The sequence below is a fragment of the Cervus canadensis genome, chromosome 2 (genome assembly GCF_019320065.1).
Source record: "Cervus canadensis isolate Bull #8, Minnesota chromosome 2, ASM1932006v1, whole genome shotgun sequence".
In the NCBI taxonomy this organism is placed as follows: Eukaryota; Metazoa; Chordata; class Mammalia; order Artiodactyla; family Cervidae; genus Cervus; species Cervus canadensis.
Genome location: NC_057387.1, coordinates 24,125,616 through 24,147,013, shown reverse-complemented (window position 1 = coordinate 24,147,013; position 21,398 = coordinate 24,125,616). Strand labels below are relative to the sequence as shown.

At 40.7% G+C, this 21,398-nt stretch overlaps 1 protein-coding gene across 1 annotated transcript in view; it reads right to left on the bottom strand.

Annotated features, from left to right (window-relative positions):
* Positions 1-21,398, bottom strand: part of SPAG17 (sperm associated antigen 17) — a 232,357-nt gene that overhangs the window by 180,325 nt on the left and 30,634 nt on the right. Inside the window, exons 2-3 of the mRNA XM_043459617.1 lie at positions 21,080-21,220; positions 20,407-20,490 (exon numbers count right to left, since the gene is read on the bottom strand). Of these exons, the coding sequence (XP_043315552.1) occupies positions 20,407-20,490; positions 21,080-21,220 (225 nt within the window). The remainder of the gene's footprint in view (positions 1-20,406; positions 20,491-21,079; positions 21,221-21,398) is intronic.

The following is a 21,398-nucleotide window of genomic DNA, read 5'->3' as shown; positions in this document are numbered from 1 at the left end:
AGAAAAGGAGCAGAGCAATGTGCATTTGGGCAGGCAGGAGGGGACCTTAATCTGTTACCAGGTGGTGGTAACCTGGATGCGCCTTTCACTTAACCCTTCCTCTGTTCTGACAAGGACAGATCAAGGTCCATTTAGAGAAAGCAGAGATAAAAGCAAAAGGTGTAAAAACAGACTTCATTATGGTGCATAATGGGAGGGTATAATGGGAGAGGGGAGAGAAGGAGGCAGTCTGCTATTCTTAATTTCTTCTAAAACTAGAGGGAGGAATGATCTGAGTGTTCTGCAACGCCTCAGCTTCCTTTCTGTTCCCTCCACTCTCTTCCCTCTTCATTCCTCCTGCATTTACTGAGTGCCAACTTCATTGCATTACTTGATCCTTTATGTGTCAAGTCTATCCAGCTCACATTCTTTAAGTAATGAATAATTTCCAACGAGGCATAATTGGAAAAACAGCTGGAAGGAGCAGGGTTAGCAGTGAGAGAAGGCGATGGAGAGAGACAGAGAAAGAGGAAAGAAAAGGAAGAGGAATGACTGAAAAATATTTTCTCACTTTGAGCAGAGGAAAAGAAAATAATCAAGCAATACGAAGCTGTCCCTACATAAATTTCAAGGTGATGGAAGATCTAGGTTCCATATAGATCATCCTGTCTGTCTCACGCAACTGGAACATTATGAAAGGGCTCAGACCACAGCTTAGTGAGAAGTTCTTAATGATGATAAATATCTAGAGCAGGTGACTCCTGGATCATTTTCAGCTGTCCATAATTAAACTGGTATCCATCTCTCGACAATGTCAGGGCTGTAAAATAATTCCAGTCATTGGACCCCTTACATCTGTGCTGAAATGAAATAATATTTGGCAGTAACAAGGAGTCACTGAAACTAAATAAACAACCCCTTTCAAGACTACATAAAAGTCGGTAACATAATAACATTTGACAGGGATTAAGACCTCTTTGGGGCCGTAAGGAAGTGTCAGAAGCAGGAATAACAAATACATGGACGGCAGAACAGATCTATGCTCTAACAGACATGGATAATTTGAAATGTGATGAATTTCCCAAGGGAAATGTGTACTTGGAACACCTAGTTTGCACATGTCAAAAAGCACAGGACTTATCTTAGGAGCCTTTGTTGGGGTTACTCTTCCAAAGAAGGATAAAAGCAAAGTTTCCCCTTTTCATTAAGGAGTGTTTGGGTTTTTGTATACCTGCACAATATATACAGGCACGTGAAACTGAATGTGATAACATGGGGAAGGATGGTGAGAAGTTCAGGTATATATTAGCTTCAGGTATGCATTACTAACATATGAAACTATTACCATGGTAATTTTTCTTTTTTAGATCAAGCCTTTTTCTTCAGTCCCAAGATGCCCCCACCCCTCTGATGTCATTCTTGGTTCTTTCAGCTTGTAGTGAAAGCTACAACTGAACAACCTTCTGATTTTTTGAACCTTCCCTAAGGGAGTCAGCTTTCTTGTATCAGAGTTAGTTGTGTCCAGGGTTTGTAATCTCTAGGAGCTTGGAAGGGCAGGTCCTGATCTGATTTATCTTTCTCCACCCCTACACAGAATCTTATGCATATGTCATTCAATAATTTTAAAATGGTCTTTGGAGTTATTTCTTCCTTGATTTGAAGGTAGGTGTTTTCAAATGTTCATAGCTACTATCACAAATCTCCATGAGTAGATTGCAAGTTATCAGCAGGTTATCAGGCAGAGTAACACACAAATGGTTACACAGCATATACTATGTGCCAGATAAGGATTGTTCCAACAGTAGCACCAAAATAATTTAAGGACTGCACTTTAGATGGGCTTCACAGGTGGGGCTAGTGGTACAGAACCTGCCTGCCAATGCAGAAGACGTAAGAGATGCGGGTTCGATCCCTGGATCAGGAAGATTCCCCGGAGGAGGGCATGGTAACCTACTCCAGTATTCTTGCCTGGAGAATCCTGTGGACAGAGGAGCCTGGTGGGCTACAGTCCATAGGGTCGCAAAGAGTCGGACATGACTGAAACGACTTAGCATGCATGCACTTTAGATAGTCTAACATTTAATTCTCACTTTCCCTTTGAGGTGGTGGCTCATTATCCCATTTTACAGATAAAGAAACTGAGGCCTGGCAATCACATAAGTAGTGGCTGTGGGATTTGAACTCAGGTTACCTGGATCCAAGGTGCTGTTCTTCATTACCACATTCTGTGGCCTCACAGAAGCCTTTTTACCCTGGAGCTGGAGTCACTGGGCTCCCATCTCCTATCCCAGCCCCTCCCCCATGTCTATACCCAGTCTCCATCTCAGCTGGAGGGATGTAGAGCTTTGTAATTTTTTTTTTTAAGATTAAATACTCTTGACTCTCTTACTCATTTTGTCTTTACCTGGTGCCTCCACTCTAATGAGCTGTATTTCTTCTTTTCCCCTGAGACCTAGTGGGAATCTGAGACTGGGAGCCCTCAGTCCTAAAATAGCTCTGAAGGGTGGCAGACCATGCTATTTTGGGATAAGAATTATTTTGAACTAAAGATACTTGAAAAACAGATCCCTCTGGGGACTTGCTGTTCCAGGGGTGGACCCCTGTGCACTAGAAATAATCCTAAGCTCTCTGGTCCAGGATTGTTTCAGGATGAGCTTGTGACCTACTTCAGCCCAATGGGATATGAGTGGTTTCCTGGGGTGGCCAGATCCTACCTCCTTAGTCATGACAGAGCTTTGGGAGAAGGCTGCAGCCATCCCACCTCCCTGGGAAATGGGTCGCCACACAGATGGGGAAGGGTCATTCCTCATAGTTACAGGAAGTGGGGTTTAAGCCCATGGGCTAAAGCTGACCCCAAAACCTGTCTAGACTTCTAGTTATACAAGCTAGCACACTCCCTTTTGTTTAAGCCAATTATAATTTTTTATTTATTTATTTTTTTTGGTGAAGTTAGAAGTAAGGTGATCAACCTGGTACCGATATGGTGAAATTCATGCCTTCAAATTAACAGAGAACATACAAATTAACTTAAAACATACACACATACACACACACACACACACACAGTGATTATAAGGCGTGTCTCTGTACATTCAGCTTCCAGCTTTGTTAGACTGTCATTTGCTTCTAGTGCTGGAGGCATGTAGGCTGGTCAGAGGTGTTCTAATTTGCTCAGAGGCTATAGACCAAGAAGTGGACAGGCAAGCAGTACCATCTGGGGGGAACGAGCAAAGCGTGAACATTCTCTGGCCCTTCTCAGGTCACCGTTACTTTGGCAGAACTCAACAGATAACGCTTTGATGGTACTTCTGTCCCTCCAACTCCAATAGTACCTAGTACAAGTGCTCAAAATGAAAGAATGGGTGGATGGATGAACATTGGACAATGGAGAATGTGAGGAGGGGACAGAATAAGTGGGTCCATTGTACAGTTCTGGGTGGGTGGTAAGGGAGAGGCAGAGTATAGATGGAGAGAGTTCATCCTTGAGAAGGATGGCCTCTTTCCTGACCCTGTGAATAGCATATGGACATAGGTGAGACTGCGTGTCTTCAAGCACAGGCTTGGAAGTACCTGGATGCTTGTTGAGAAGATGTGTTCCTGGACTTGTCTGAAGATGCCCCTGATCCCCATCACTGTGGCTGAGATCTCGAATAGGTATTTTTAAATGAGCTCTCCAGGTGATTCTGAGTGTTCCCACTTTGAGGACCACTGACACAAGATGGCAAGAAGAGGTTAGAAATCGGAAAGACTCACACCAAAGACCTTCCTGCAAAAACCTTCCCAGATCCCTGTCTGACGCCATTCTCCCTGGTCCCACTCCTCGGCCCTTGTTCATACTTTCAACCAGGCTCCTCCTGCAGGCGTGCCTTTATTAGCAGTCTTGCATGTGTGTCCTTCTTGTGCAATGGACCTTAAGCTTGGACAGGGCTCTGATGATGGCTTCCCTCTTTCTGTTCCCTCATAGCATCTAAAATCTGCTTTGAAATCACTTAAAGCAAATATTCCCTGTTCTGAATTTAGACAACAGCGGGTCTCCTCCCATTATCACAAGAAATCTGAAAATGAAATTACATAATCAGTTTGCTTTAATGAATTCCATAATTACAAAGCACAGCCAATAAAAATATGATTAAGCGTTCAACCTTAACAAGTTTTTAATTTATCAAATAGATTAAGATAAAAAATACAATGTTGCAGAGGGTGTGGTTAAATTGGAACCATTAGAAGGAATGGAAATTGGCACAAATTGTCTTGAATGCATTCTGACAATGTGTGTCAAGGGTCTTACAAAGATTTACGTACTTTGATTCAGTAATTCTACTTCTTGAAATGTTCCCTAAGGAAACAATCAGGGTCCTAACTATTGGTAAACAGTCTAAATTTAGCAAAAGGGGAGTGGTTAAGTGAATTATTGAATAGGCTTTCTATTAGTATTATGTAGATACTGGATATGGTTTTAGAAAGAGGCTAATGTCATAATATGTGAAAAGGATATGATAGAAAGCCCATTAAATTCCTTTATTTTTTAACAAGTATACATCTCTGAATGGTGGAGTAGTCTACAGATACTTAAGTACTTACTACTATATGGGCTATGCTCTTTCTACCTTTCCCAAATTTTCTACAGTTAACATGTGTTACTTTCATAATAAAATGGCTAATAAATAAAACATACAATGTAAATGCTATACAGACTTTTTAACAGTGCCACCCCTCCATCCTCTTGCATAGTTTTTCCAGCACGCTGATTCTAGTATCTTCACCTCTCACATTACTTTCCAGCCCAGTATTCTTCAAAGGTTTCTATACTGAGAGGATAAAGTTTTCACTCCTTAGCAGGTCACACCAAGTCCTTGATGACCTGGCCCTGACACACCTGTCCAGCCTCGTGCCCTAGCTGTTGCTTCCACTTTCCCTCCTATCCTTCCAGGATACCCACTATTTGGAGTTTGTTGATTATGCTATGCTGTGTATATATCTGCCTGATTTTGCGTGGGCTGAATCCTGTGCCTAGAATTCCCCTTCCTCCTTCATTACTTCATAAATTCCCCATTCAGCTTTCTAGCCATTTTCCTAAAACCTTTCCTCCAAAACTTTAGAAAGATTTAGGCATTGCTCTGTGCACTCAATGCACTTTCAACAACTTCTTTGTTATCACATGGTAATAGAATTGCCCATTTCCATCTCCATCTTTTGGGTTGAAGGGTGAAATTAATTTTGTGATGGGCACATGGTAAACAGCCAATACAATACATGCTGAATGAAAGAATAGGCATACAAATCACACAGCCCTTCACCAACATCGTGTGGGTTGTCCCTTGTATAAGGGTACCCTGCAACAGCTAGTGTGTCTGACATCCAGCCAGCCCTCCTCTCGCCAAGCCAGGGTGCTCAGAAGCTGGGAAAGCACTTGGAGCCAGTTCACTCATTGAGAAAGTGACTGGTGCCAGGGGAAGGGCCTGATATGCCAGAGACTCATTCCACAAACCCACTGCACCAACATTTATTGTGTCCTGGCAAAGTGTGAAAATCAGTGGCTTCGGTTTCCAAATGCAGCCCTGGGCAAGTGCAAGACTATCCGCCAGGAGGGCGAAAAAATTAAAACCTCTGATGACATTTGCCTTTATTTTTGTCCTTTTTAATCCTTTTTTTTTTTTTTTGAGAATGTTCTATTTTATTTGTAATCTGTATTCTTGTACATACTTCTCTCTGTATATACACACAACATACATGGAAAAAATGCTCAGTTGTTTTTTTTTTTTTAACTGATGGGTTATGTGATGAAAATAACTTGGGATTGCTAGCCTAGAGCACTGGGGTTTTAGTAATGAGTAACACATGTCCTCTAATGCTTATGCCGTTCACTACGAAGCAGGGGGAGACAGATAAAAACAAACAACCACAACACAACAGCAAGATGAACTTTGCCTACAGGAATCCAAGGAGATTTCACAAAAGAGATGGCATTTGAACAGGATTATTTGGCTGTGAAATGGGAACATCTAAGTCTAAATTCTACATAATTCTATTTAACTTGGTGCACTTGGTGAAGAAGGAGTGTAAACTGAATTAAGTGCAAGATGGCTGAAAAAGAATGAGCTAGAGCTGTGACAAAACTGGCTTCATCACCTACAGTGATGGAGACGTGTGTGTGTGCTTATGGTGCAAGGTAGATGTGACTTGATACAGAAATTCTAGATTTACAGTCACTTCATCATGCCTGATCAAGTTCTACCCTGATTTTTTAATCTGCTCAAAGGGTTCTAGAGAAAATCCTAAGTTAATATCTGCCAATTCATATTTTTATTTTTCCTGTATAATTGTTTATTACATTTTACAACTTTGTGCAGAGGGGTCAGTATTCTAAGCGGGGAATGTCTTTAGCCCTGGGAATGATGTGAATGACTGACAAAGCCTAACTCAAATGTCTGAAGCCAAACGCGTACCCTCAGAAGGCTGTGTTTGGCACAGTCCTTTTATAAACTTTAAGACCAAGGAGAAACACTTTCTCAGTAGGGGCACTAGGGAAAACTCCCAGAGCTGGCTCTTTTGTTCAGATGAATTACTAAGCTGGTTATATTTAACAGTTAGACTGTAGAGACTATGTCTCAAAGAGCTTGAAGTAACAGGGTGAACCCTGAATTTGGAGTCTAGGTTCCAACATGGGGCTCTGACATTACCAGCTGTGGGCACAGGGCAAGTCTCTTAACCTCTCTGAAACTCTTGGCTCATTTGCTACTGGAGAATAATAAAAGATAAGTCAGCCTTATAGTACTGTTGTGATCAAACCTGACATTGTGTGTGAAACTGTTGTAAACTCTCAAAGGCATCTTCCAAATGTGAGTTGTTGTTATTATTATTGTTAATATGGTCCCAGTAAAAAGCATTGCCTGTTTGATAAAATGCCATGTTCCATAAAATATTGATTCAAAAAAGACTGATTGCATGTAGAAGAGGTTTAGTTTCAACAAACTCATTCAGTGGTGATGCAGAAATTATTTCTGGGACTCACATCCTTACCCAAAGCCTGGGATCCTGTTAACTCCTTCCCCCGCTGTCCCTGCGCAAGTGAAAATCCCCTCAAGGGCACAGCCTTTATTTCTGATAAATAAACGCATGCTGCTAGGAAAATGCTATAATAAGTCAGCATTCTGAAAAGGCAGTTTCATTTCATCTGAGCCAGGGTTTTACGGACACTATGCCTGAACTCAGGCGTTGCGGGGGCTGTTTTTGGACAGGCAGAACTTCCAGCACCTCTTAAATCACATCACAGGGCAACTGCCCATTCCACCTACACACAGGGCGGGCCTGCATACATAAAACAGGACTCTCAAACCTCTACCATCTGATGACTCATCCTTGTCTCTGCTTTCAGAAAGTACCATACACAGACTTTACCAGTCCAATACATTTTCCTTTGCTTGCTCCAAAAAGGGGAGAAAATGTGTGTGTGTGTGTGTGTGTGTGTGTGTGTGTGTGTGTGTGTGTGTGTGTGTGAGTGTGTATGTATGTGTTCCTCCAATGACTGAGGAATCCTGAAATGAACCTCTATAGGAAACCCCTGACAATGCTCTGTGGATGGTTTTGTACAGGGGATTGAAACAAGTTGGCAGGAAGAAGAATTCTTTCTGCATAATTCAAAGCAGACATTTTATGAGGGGAGAAGCAAATCAGAAATTTGCTGTCAGTCCTTGAAATTTTAGTAGTTACAAAAAGTAATATATTAGCCTCTTGCATTAAATCCAGATAGGATCTATCCTTTTTCCCCCTCTCAATAATATTCCTAAAATGAATCCTTGAGAATGTAATACAAGACTAGCTCCTCATAAATTAGTAGGACTCAGCAGTGGTGGCCTGTGACTAGGTTATATGTTATTAGCCTGTGCTCTGTCTCTCTGCAGCTCCAGCAATAAATGGAAGAATAATACTGTAAGACTTGAGAATAACTAAATTAATTATGCATTCCTATCTTCTTTAATATAATCTAATTAAATATTTCCCAATGAGTGAGTGAGCCCAGACTGAGTTTGTCTCTTTCAAATAAAGACTTGATAAAGGCTAGCACAAATAATAAGAAATTTGTTCATTTGGGAATGTTTGATGAAGTACATGGTACTCTGCAGGGTATTCTATTGGCCTTGCTCACAATAAGCACTCTATAGATTTCAAATGGTAATGAGCATTGTTATCCAAATAAGGATGAAGTTGAAAGATGCAAATTTAAAGGACTAGGTTTATTGAACAATTTCACCTTTTCTAGGAAAGAATTTTTGTAGGACTGGTTTTCTATTTTTCAAACCTTTAAACTTGTAATTATATATTGAAATATATTTTTGAAGCAATAGAGAAATCATATTTTAGATAACTTACATGATCAGGATACTTAATTGGTTTTGAGTGTTTTGGGGTTTTTTGGCCAGTCACATTTGTGAAATAGAAGAATGGATGGATTTTAATATATAAATAGCTATCTGAAATCCACTTATTTAAAATTAATATTCTTTGAGTTAATATGTGCAGTTGCTTTTCAGTAAATATAAATGAATTCCTATTTGTCTATTCTATCATCTTTAGTTTGATATTTCTTCTTCCTTTCCTTGCTACCAAGGATCTAGGAGAGAGAATTTCAGAAATAGAGGTCACACTAAAAATATGTAGAAGCATGAAAATTGTTACCATACTTCAGTTCCAGCTACACATTCTCCTCCTCTAAGGAAGCAAGGCTGTCTGTATCTTTGTTGCATCTTTGACTATTTTGGTAACTGCTCTGCCCCTCCCTCTCTCCTCTTTCCAACATACCCTGTCTGGGGACCATTACCCTTTTGGCTGAAAGTTGGGAACAATAAGCGAGGTCAGCCACAGGTCTCAATGAATAGCAGATTCAATTATAACCAGGGATTAAATCTATAACTTTTACATCAGACTTGCCACAAGGTATTAAAATGTCATGAAATAGCAAGAAACAAACATACTGTTTACAACATGATGGACTACCAGGTCTTGAGGGAAGAGACCAGGCCTCATGTGCCATTTATCCAGACTGTGATAGCAACTCTGTAAGTGTCTGCTGCATGAGGACTGAGCTGGGATGAGCATCTACCATACTCTTCAGTCTAGGGAGATGCAAAAGGAAGAAAACATGAAATGGGCGTAGAGGACTCTAGGTTCTTATTTTTTTTCAAATTTTTCGGACCTATATTTATAGCAAGAAGAAATATTTACAACACAAACCACATACATACACACAGTTGCCACCAACTAAATATCTGTGTAAACCGCCAGGCTGCTACCCACAGTTAGAAAACCACTGCGTGGGATATGGAACCAAAAACAAGAGGAAATGGAAGGGACCAAAGCCTCTGGTACCCAGGAAGCATTCCTGAACGACTGCTGTTGAAATGGTCCACTGTGTCCTATTCGTGCCTTCCAGTAACTCTCGCTAGTCCTTCATTAACGAGCTGGTTTCTTCAGACCACGAACACCTCTTCAATACTTATGCATCAACACCATGCTAAACAGGCAAAGATACAAAGAATGAAAAAGACCAAAAAAGCTGACTTCCTCTCTGACTTCTCTATACCACCTCTCAGACACATAAAATTTACTCCAAACTGTACTTCCACACCTTCCCCAAATTTAATCTTTTTCAATTTTTTATATTGAAGAGGATATTTTTACTTAGCTTCTCAGTTCAGGACTTTAAAATCACCCGGACATCTTCTTGTCCTTCCCCCCTCCCATGTCAGGGACACCATCCTGCATTTTCTTCCTCCTTAATATACTCTTGGCTCAGATGGTAAAGAATCTGCCTACAATGCAGGCGACCTGGGTTCAAACCCTGAGGCGGGAAGATCTCCTGGACACAAGGACCTACCAATTCCTTCAGATCTGGCCTCTGCCCACTTCTCTATCACACTCTCTCTCTTTAATGAAATTCCAAACACAACTGGCTTTTCTTATTCCTCTCAGAGGCTGACATTGTTCCCTTCCTGCCTCCAATTCTTTTCACATGCTGTTCCCTTGACCTGAATAATTTTCCCTGTCTCTTATCACTTGGCTCTTTTTCATCTTTTAGTTTATCTCCAAATACTCAGTTGAAAGTATTTCCCATGTAATTCCTTCTGATGTAAAGCAAGTATTGCAACTTATACTAGTGTATGTGTTTGCTTATTTGATCTTTGCTTAATGTCTTCCCTTCCCATTTGAAAGTAAACTCTCTGGGGGCAGGAAATTATATCTGTTTTATACATTAAGATAAATTCAACCATAGATTTGGTACATGACAGACCTTCAGATGGGCTTCCCTGCTGGCTCGGATGGTCAAGAATCTGCCTGCAATACAGGATATCCAGGTTTGATCCCTGGGTTGGGAAAATCCCCTGGAGAATGGAATGGCTACCCACTCCAGTATTCTTGCCTGGAGAATTCCATGGACACAGGATCCTGGCAGGCTACAGTCCATGGGGTTGCATAGAGTTGGACATGACTGAGCAAATAACACAGTACTACTACTAGAAATTCAAATATTTGTGCAATGCATAAAATAAAGAATTTCTTAAACCTTAGTTATCACTTGATCATTTAGCCAAAGCTGTGTACCTGTGTACCACTGATTGAGCAGATAAATAAAATGTGGTAAATACATACAATGGAGTATTACTCAGCCTTAAAAAAGAAGGAGATTCACATTTGCTACAATATGGATGAACCTTGAAGACATAATGCTTAGTGAAACAAGCCAGTCCCTAAAGGCGAAAACAATCATACTATATAATTCTACCCATATGAGGTATCTAGAGTTTTCTAATTTTTAGAAACAGAAGATAGAATGATGATTATCAGGGGCTGGGGGTGGGAAGTGAGGAGTTGTTTACTGAATACAGAGTTTCAGTTTTATAAGATGAAAAAGTCATGAAGGTTTTCTGCACAGCAATGTAAATATACTTAACACTACTGAACTGTACACTTAGAAACAGTTAAGATGGTAAGTTTTATGTATTTTTTACCACAAAAAAATTTTAAAACCCTGTTTATAGGTATTTCAATTCTTTCATGTTTTCTGGAATACAAAACTGCAACAATCACCGAAACTGAGAACAGAAATTAAAAAAAATAATAACAGCTAACCCTTATTGGATCATTATTCTAGATCAAGCACTATGCTTCTTTCTGTTTCCTTTTTCATTTAATCATCATTACAGCTTTATGAGGTTGACAGCATTATCAACTCTGAGTTTACAAAGAGAAAACTTAAGTACAGCAGAGTTATGTAATTTGTCCAAGATTACATAGCTAGTGGGTAGTAGAATCTGCATATGAGCCCATGCGTCTGGTTTGGACCAGTGCATCTAACTCCTGGGTACAGGTCTCATCAAACTAGTAAGAGACACTCTGGAGATGAATTTAAGCTCTCAGTAATTAGTTTGTTGTTAAGTCACTAAGTCATGTCTAACTCTTCGATCTCATGGACTGCCACACATCAGGCTTCCCTGTCCTTCACCATCTCCTGGAGTTTGCTCAAACCCATGTCCATTAAGTCGGTGATGCCATCCAACCATCTCATCCTCTGCCGTCCCCTTCTCCTCCTGCCCTCAGTCTTTCCCAGCATCAGGGTCTTTTCTAACGAGTTGGCCCTTTGCATCAGTTGACCAAAGTATTAGAGCTTCAGTTTCAGCAGATAGATCTTTTTTCTACACCTTTATCTCTGATTAATTTGCATTAAATTCTCTTATTTCCCATCTTTTCCTCTTTCTTCCAAGGAAAAAACTCAGTCACCTTAACCATATAAATCTTAATTGTAAGAAAAAAAAAATTTCTTTTGATCCAAACATTTGAGCAGAAGCCACTCATCAACATGGCTCAAAATAACTAAAATTGTTCAGCACCTTCATTATCTGCTAATATATCTTCATTGTTTTCACCTGAGTAGTAGGAAGAGTAATAAACATATAATAGAACTACTTAGAGGTTAATTCTAATTACTGAGAGTAGCTTGTATTCAAAAAATGTGCAACCACAACTACCACTTGTAGAATCTAAACTAATTTCAATTTTTGCGTAAGACAAGCAGAAGGAACAAAAAGAAAGTGAAATCGTTCAGTTGTGTCCGACTGTTTGCGACCCCATGGACTGTAGCCCACTAGGCTCCTCCATCCATGGGATTTTCCAAGCAAGAGTACTGAAATGGGTTGCCATTTCCTTCTCCAGGGGATCTTCCCAACCCAGGGATCAAACTCAGGTCTCCCGCATTGCAGGCAGACACTTTACCGTCTGAGCCACTAGGGAAGGAAAAAAGGCTTCCAAATTAATGAGGTACTTAACCTGCCTGAGCTTCACTTTCATCATTTTCCCATTATCTCCTGACAAGTTGTTGAGAAGATTAGGTTAGTTAATAGATACTAAACACCCAGCACACAAAACTTGGTGCAAATTAAGTGTTCGATGGACAGTAACTATTATTCCCATACATAAAGGGGGTTTACTGGCAGTCTTAGATACAAGAATTGGATGAGATTGTCTTTATGATTCCTTCTCCAGTATCCTTCCAATCATGGTAGGCATGAGGTGTAACATGTTGGAGAGGCTCCAAAGCCACCCAAGCAAAGGCAATGATGGCCACTCTTTACCACTTGAACCTTGCTTTATTATTGTGGCTGCTCCTCCACTAATATCTGTGTCCTGGAATCCTTGACTGGATTCTTGCCTTGCCCAGCAGTTCTCCCACTGACCTTGGTCCTAACCAGCACCCCAATCCTCACACACTGTGCATTTCGTGTGGATGGATCCCAGGGTCCTCAGCTTTGGGTATCACTCTTCCCCACTGACTACCTGCCTCCTCAACTGCTGACTATTTGCTACATGGGCTTGGCCAGCTGCCTGGGCCGCGGGGTGGAAAAGAGCTGGGGGCACGATTTCGATGTCTTTGCTTGAGTTGTGCTTTTTTTTGAAAACAGAACTTCAGGTTTCTGAAGTGAGAAGCAAACATATTTTCACCCCAGGAACCCTGACCTGCTGCTCCTGTTACCAGCTTGGCTTTACCTTCTCTGCTGGACTGCTCTGGCCGCCAAAACGCAGAGGCTCAGGGCTGATAACCCATCTGGCTGTTTTTCCCCATCTTAACAAAATTCTTTCAGTTGTAACTCTTCATAACTCTTTATAAACATTTCTAGTATTGTGATTTCTCCTCATTTTCCCTTCTTTGGGTGAGAAATGCCTCCAAAGCTCACATTTTGGCACAAGAATCCCTAGATTGTTTTTATAGTCCCAGCGTAGTACTTCTTTGTTACAGCTCAATATTCCTAAATTTTGTTCCAAGTCATTATTTTACATTTATAAATATCGGGTTGTATTAATTGGTTCCAGCTTTCAAAATGTTCCATCAGAGGTTATTTTCTGCTATTTTGATAGTGGTTTCTAAACCTGAACGCGCCAAGGCCCTGATGTGGGCCGTGTTCTCTAAGCATCCCTAAAGGACTGATGTGGAACAGAAAAGATACGCAGACCCCGGGCCTCGCTGTGCTCTTTGAAGACTATACTGGCCATAATAGCTTCAAAGAATTTCAACAAGTTCCTAAGACATGACCTTCGCTTTCCGAAAACCACGTTGGCCAGGCTTGTCTTAATCAAGCTGTGCTTTTCTAAGCATCCTTTTACTTGATCTCCTGCAGCAGTTTTTAATACTTTCCCTACAAGTGAAGTTAAACTAACTGGCCTGTAATTTCCTGGTGTGTCCCTAAGCTCTATGAAATAACGGCATTAGGTTGGCTACCTTCCAATTCTTCCCGAATTTTTTAGTTTTGTTTTAAAACACAGGATTGAAAAGGCCAGAGAATGCTTCCTGTCTCGCTTTCCCTTCGTTCCTTCCATGACATACTGCTCTCTCTGCTCCCAGTAGATCTGCCATTTTAATAACTTCAAACCTCTTAAATGTGTTCACATATTATTTGTTCCTATCTCTGAAGCATGAGTTTTCCATTTTTCATTTTGACAAGGGCCACCCCCCAAAACAAGGGCTTACAATTCTATCGAACAGACTTAATTCGAGGCACTCTTTAAGGAATGAGTTTCACATTAGGAATCTGGAAAAGGGTGGCAACTAGATAATAATTAAGCCTCTGTTTTTACTTGTGAGTTATTATGAATACATGTTGGGGAAAAATTTGAGAAATATGTCTACACACCCAGGAGTAGGGACCAAAAAATGGACTATTACCTCTGGGGGTTATAATCTAATGTACTAGCAAAGAGTCTTTAAAAAATGTGGTGAAACTAATTAGATCTGAAGATATAAAAATTTGCATACTATACTTGTTTTAACTATATTTGGTTAATAACTCATATCTAATATAAAAGTCTTTCCACATTTAATGATCTCCTAAAATTACTTCCTAATGGAAAAGCCCATCTTTAATATACTTTGATAAAAGGTTTCATTTTTTACTGATGGGGTAAAGAGGAAAATTAATAATTATTTGTATTTGTAAAATTGCAATGTATCACATGAAGTTTAGGATTGTCCATGTTTGTTATTATATAGAATTGACTATTCTTTGGAGTGAGCCATAAGTGAGGATATAAAAACTTTTATTCTTTATGGATGATTTTGTTTCAGCAGACTGTTGGGATTTTGTTTGTATAGTGACCCAATTTGTCTTTTCTGAATAAGTCAGAGACAGGCTCATAAACCACAGTCTGTGTGTGGACAGAGTCTCGCTTCCCATAGTGAGGTACAGTAATCACTGTTATGAAATAAGAACTACGGAGTGCAATATAAAACTTTTAAGGCAGCTGACTCTGATTTCAGATAAGTTGGGTAAATGACCCCTTTGCCCAGTTGGTAGTCTTTTCTTTCTAATTCATCAAAGCCACAATGTCAAAGTCTGAAAATTTTACATCTAAGAGAGTTTCAGAAAAACATCTATTTCTGCTTTATTGACTATGCCAAAGCCTTTGACTGTGTGGATCACAATAAACTGTGGAAAATTCTAAAGGAGATGGGAATACCAGACAGCCTGACCTGCCTCTTGAGAAACCTGTATGCAGGTCAGGAAGCAACAGTTAGAACTGGACATGGAACAACAGACTGGTTCCAAATAGGAAAAGGAGCACGTCAAGGCTGTATATTGTCACCCTGCTTATTTAACTTATATGCAGAGTACATCATGAGAAACGCTGGGCTGGAGGAAGCACAAGCTGGAATCAAGATTGCCAGAAGAAATATCAATAACCTCAGATATGCAGGGATATGCAGGGAGAAGGCAATGGCAACCCAGTACTCTTGCCTGGAAAATCCTATGGACGGGGGAGCCTGGAAGGCTGCAGTCCATGGGGTCACGAAGAGTTGGACATGACTGAGAGACTTCACTTTCATTTTTCACTTTCATGCATTGGAGAAGGAAATGGCAACCCACTTCAGTAGCCTAGAGAATCCCAGGGATGGAGGAGCCTGTTGGGCTGCCATCTACGGGGTTGCACAGAGTTGGACACAACTGAAGTGACTTAGCAGCAGCAGCAGCAGCAGATATGCAGATGACACCACCCTTATGACAGAAAGTGAAGAAGAACTAAAGAGCCTCCTGATGAAAGTGAAAGGGAGAGTGAAAAAGTTGGCTTAAAGCTCAACATTCAGAAAACTAAGATCATGGTATCCAGTCCCATTACTTCATGGCAAATAGATGGGGAAACAGTGGCTGACTTTATATTTTGGGGCTCTAAAATCACTGCAGATGGTGATTGCAGCCATGAAATTAAAAGACACTTACTCCTTGGAAGGAAAGTTATGACCAACTTAGATAGCATATTAAAAAGCAGAGACATTACTTTGCCAACAAAGGTCCGTCTAGTCAAGGCTATGGTTTTTCCAGTGGTCATGTATGGATGTGAGAGTTGGACTGTGAAGAAAGCTGAGTGACGAAGAATTGATGCTTTTGAACTGTGGTGTTGGAGAAGACTCTTGAGAGTCCCTTGGACTGCAAGGAGATCCAACCAGTCCATCCTAAAGGAGATCAGTCCTGGGTGTTCATTGGAAGGACTGATGCTGAAGCTGAAACTCCCAATACTTTGGCCACGTGATACGAAGAGCTGACTCATTAGAAAAGACCCTGATGCTGGGAAAGATTGAGGGCAGGAGGAGAAGGGGACGACAGAGGATGAGATGGTTGGATGGCATCACTGATTCAATGGACATGGGTTTGGGTGGACTCCGGCAGTTGGTGATGGACAGGGAGGCCTGGCGTGCTGTGGTTCATGGGGTTGCAAAGAGGCGGACACGACTGAACCACTGAACTGAACTGAACTGAACTTATAAATGCTCAGATACCATTGTGTATCAGATTTACTCACAATTGGGAGAATTTTTGCATATATGATACACACAGACCTCTCTCATAGATCACACTTCAGTTGGCTTTGAATGTCCATCAGTATCTTCCTTTTGGTTTTGGTCAGAACTGAGTACACTGGCCAATGAACAGGTCAGATTCTCTATGTGGACCATGAATGAGTGAGTGAGTGAAAGTCACCAAGCCATGACTGACTCTTTGCAACTCCATGGACTGTAGCCTTTCAGGCTCCTCTGTCCATGGAATCCTCCAAGCAAGAATACTGGAGAGGGTAGCCATTCCCTTCTCCAGTAGATCTTTCCGACAAGGGATTGAACCTGGGTCTCTTGCATTGCAGGCAGATTATTGACCATCTGAGCCCCCAGGGAAGTCCAGTATGTGGACCGTGAAGGACACACAAAAATATTTGTGCACATTTAGAGAATAAATTTAAACGCAGGCATGAATATTAAAGCATGGATTTTTTTCCCCCAGTGTTTTAGATGGTTTCACATAAAATTCCACCTTTAGGATTTTACAGTTGTAATTAACATATGTACAGGGTTTACCTTTCCTAATTTGTATGCATGGTACCACGTAAGGACAAATTTAGTACATATGCAGCCTGTCTTCTCCTCCATTTCTGTTCCTTTGCTTGAGCTGTTTGTTCCCTTTACATAGAACACCCCCACATTTGAAAGTCAAGACCTATCTCTATCCAAGGGTGGGCAGCTTTGAGCCAAGTGAAAGAAGACTGGGTATGTGGCAAAGTGGAAAAATCTGAGGCTATGTATTTAACTATGGTAAATTCATCAAATCCAAGCTCCTCACATTTTCTCATGACTAAAATTCCTACCTTCTCTATGCTCCCATTGCCCTCTATGTAAAATGGGGATATATATGTATATAATTTTAACTGTAGTATGGGTCAATTGGGACAATATATTTAAAAGATCAAAATTTTCAGCTCCACTTCCTTTCCAATGCCACCTTCTCCGCAAGGCTCCTCTAGGTCTCACCACCTAGGCTAACCTAACCTCATCTTCCTTAAAATGCCCAGAACACTCCATTTCTCCCGCATAGACTTCACTGACAATTTTCTGCATTGTGTTATACAATTTAACAAACATATATTGAATACCTACTCTGTGTCAGGCATATCTATTTTCTTTTCTTTTTTTTCCCCTAACTAATCCTTAAACTTCTTGAGGTTAGAGTCTTTATACTATTCATATTCCACTCCTTCCACTGTCTAGATAGTCTGACACCTAGTGCTTGAATAAGAATGTATGTATTGTTTGTCGTTTAGTAAAACCGGTCACTGATAATGCAAGAAATGTCTGTATATCCATTCTCATATGTGTACACATCTTCATATAGAATGACATGGTGGAAATTATATGCAGTGCCAGTGTATGGGATCATAACCATCTTCATCTTCATGATGAAATACTACCACCACTACTACTACTAGAATTATGAAGTGGTAGCTAACATTCCTGAGACCACATACAAAGGGGCAAATTCTCTCCCCATTCCCACGTGGGTCTTTGTTGTAGTTCCTTCTAGAGCAAAACTAATTTCCCTAAAGAGAAGGTGAAAGAACACATGGATTGCTATGTCTCTGTGGAATCACATTAGCAAAAACCTAAGCATGTTTTCAAAGAATGATAATTTATAAATAAAGACTATCTCACAAACACAATACAGTGGCTAGATGAAACTCTAAAGTTTCAGGGGGAAATTACATAATTTCAAAATGAGGCTGTGTGTACATAGCACCAAGTCATCCAAATGAAACCTGAGCAAATCACTGTGGAATGTGGTCTTTGCTGGCCCAGACATTTCAAGTCGTTATTGGAAATATGTAATGTGGTTCTGACACTCTTTTGCTACTCATGGATCAACTGCATTTGAGTGAAGTTTCACTTGAATTCTCTGCTCCTAATCGACCGCAGATTGGGAAACCAGAAAGCCAAATAGGTTAGAATTGTGTTTAAAGTATGAACGAAGAGGCTCTGATTTAAGGCTGATGAGAGAGAGTATCCTACAAGTAGAAGTCAGTGTCAGTGCATAGCCTTTATATTATCTATTTTGAGTTCTCCCTCCTCCAAAATGGAGATTTAAAAGGAAACAGAACTCTATGAATTTCCCATGTAACAGAAGCAATTTTGTTGGATTATCTTTTCTTCCCCCACCGTAGAGCTTCCTTTGAGAAGAAAAATAAAAGACTTCCTAAACAGGCTCTTGAGGAATTCACCTGTGGCCACTGTCCTAGTTGTTACCAACCATGAAAGATTTTAACCAGAAATAGAGTTAAGAGCAGGCTGTCTGCATGCCTGGAAGGTCCAGAGGTCCTCAAAGAGTTTGGCTTCTGGGCCTCCTTCACGGCCACCACTCCTAACTGCGTTGAGACTCTCAGTAGGCACTGGCTGTGTAGCATTTCACTTCTCCTGAGAAGAGGGGCCAAAACAGGTCCTAAGTGTGGAGGGACTGAGGTTGGAGATGTGTCCTCTTCTCCAGATGTGCACGCTGGCCTTGGCTGATACTACCCAGGAACCTGCATTTATTTTATGCGTTTGATCCACTTTTGCTACAGTGACTGACATTAATGCAGGTTTGGTGCACCCCAGGTCCATCTCTCTGCTGCTCATCCTGCCTTCCCTTTTCTTCTGAAACCATTCAGAAGAGCGTCTGTGAGCCGGTGTGGGAAGCTTGTTGCGCAAATGCTCCATTGGAAGAATGTGGGGGAGCCAGATGTGAGATGGACCTCCTCTGAGTGAAGGCTCCTCGGAATCACAGCACAGATTGGAGAGGAATGGCTTTCTAATTGAACTCGAGGTCTGTAACATCGGGCTATCCCACATCCAAGTCAAGATGCCTGTCCACATCAGATGTAAAAACTGGCCCGTTATCATCTCTGATTTTCTCTGAGCATCTTTGAAGAAGAAAGAGTCCTTTGGGTGGGAGGGGGAGTGGGGGCTAATTGATCCCAGGCCTGAGAATTGGACGTGGATTTCTATGGCTACTTCAGAAGAAAACTTCCAATATTTTAAATCCAGGTATCACATAATGTTTCAACTTGGGCACACACATGTGGGACATCCTAACAAAAGCTAGAAGGCACGTTCTCTGACCTTAACAGTGCAGAACGAGTTTTCCATGACAGCAGGAGCAGTGCAGCAAGAGTTAATGCTACAAAATCCACAGAATTGGCAATCGTAAATAAATCCAGGGGAGCTTGTTCAGATAGTACTCAGGCAACACTACAGAGCCTATTATGAAACCATCGAAGAACCGAGACACATAAAAACTTTATTAGTCATCACTGAAATAAAGTGCAAACAAGTTTGTTTTGAAAGATCCCAAAATCTTAATGCTTTTGGTCTGCAGAGTCATAAAAATAGTGCCTGACAAATTTTAAGCGATATTCTAATTAATTGTTGGATTTTTATAGTTTCTTCTAAGTTGGATATTAACAAGGCAGGGTAAGAGGAAAGCCCCTGTACTGGGCCTGAGTTCTAAGTCCTTTGCACAAACCCACTGGCCAGCCAGGCCAGATTTTTGCATCTGCTAGAAGCAGAATGGATCATTAATCTGAAGATTATTGTTATTTTCACACTGATTAGAGTAGAATGTGAAGTGTACGCAAAGTTCACAAATGGATGGAAAATTATTCCAGTTGTTTCTCTGCCATGTGCAGGAAGCACTTTCTGGGGCATTTTTACATTGTTTCTTTGGTGAAACTAACACTTGGTAATTCACCAATAACACGACCCCCTTTAATACCATAATACACTTAGTAATTACCATAAAAAAGTATGACCCAACACTTTTATATACACACATTTCTGATTTACAGTCTTCAATTGGACACAGTGATAGTGTAGACAATGTGGGACAACTTTTTTCCTAAAGGGGGATTTTGTTAAAAGGGAAAAAGATTTTTTACATGCCCATCATTAGGAATAAACAGCCCCAACAATGAGAGGGGATTTGCTTTCAAAAAATGAATTAATTTTTTTTAAAAAGTGACTATAAAATTTTTACTTCAGTTCTTGTGTTTTAAAAAATTACAGAAATCTCTTCAATCAATACACTTACCTACCTCATAATACAAGGGAGCATTACCACTTAGAGGTTTCTTTGCCTTTTTAGATGTACTTCCAAAAATTGCACTTGATCCATTGACCTGTAAGAAAATTCATTTATAAGGAAAAAGAAGGGCTTACTTAAGGAATACTTAGACAGATGTGACTTTCAAGTACCTAGGTGACTTGAGGGACTGGGGAAGAGATAGTCATCAGTTAGTTCAAATATTTATAGCCACTTTGGTAAGCCATTAGTAATTGTATGAGGGTGTGCCATCTGACAGAAGTTCTCTGTGTTATCCTTCTCCTCCAACCTCTGACAGCTAGGATGCTTTGGAGACTTCGTTTTCCCAGTTAGTTATGGCCTTCCTTGGAACATTAAATAGTTTTGTCTTTTATTGCTATTGAGGCCTTTATTAAATAATTCCTCACAAAACTTAGCATGGAGCCTAGTATGACCTCAGACATTTTTGTTGAATGAATGGATGTTGAAAGGGCAGCATTCACGAACAAAAAACAACCCCTTCCAGATTAGATCTTTCCAAATTTATTCTAGCTAAGTATTTCAGCAAAGTCCTGCACCCAAACTTACCAAACTGCCCAAGAATGTGTTAGTTTTATTGATTTCATTACTTTATTATTTTAAGAAGGAAGTCTCCAGCGGGCGTCGGGGTGAGAAGGGACAGGTACCTGCTGGACGATGTCTTGCCAGGAGACCATGCTGAAGAGTCTGCGCTGAGGGACTTGGACAGCGAGGGTGAGAGCGCGAATGAGAACCTCGTCCTCGATCCGGTTTCCAACGACAAAAGCGATGGAGCCCTTCCAGTCGTTCTGTGACAAAATCAGAGGGAATCCGGTTCTAAGTACTCCTGGCGAGGTAATTTTGTGTCAGAGGCTTCCATTGACAAACAGGGTAATTGTCCTAGAAACCTTAAAGACAGGCTGACCTGATGGTGTATGTGGGTTTTTTATTCAAGCAGCCACAAGGCGGCAGTATTGTGCCAAATTT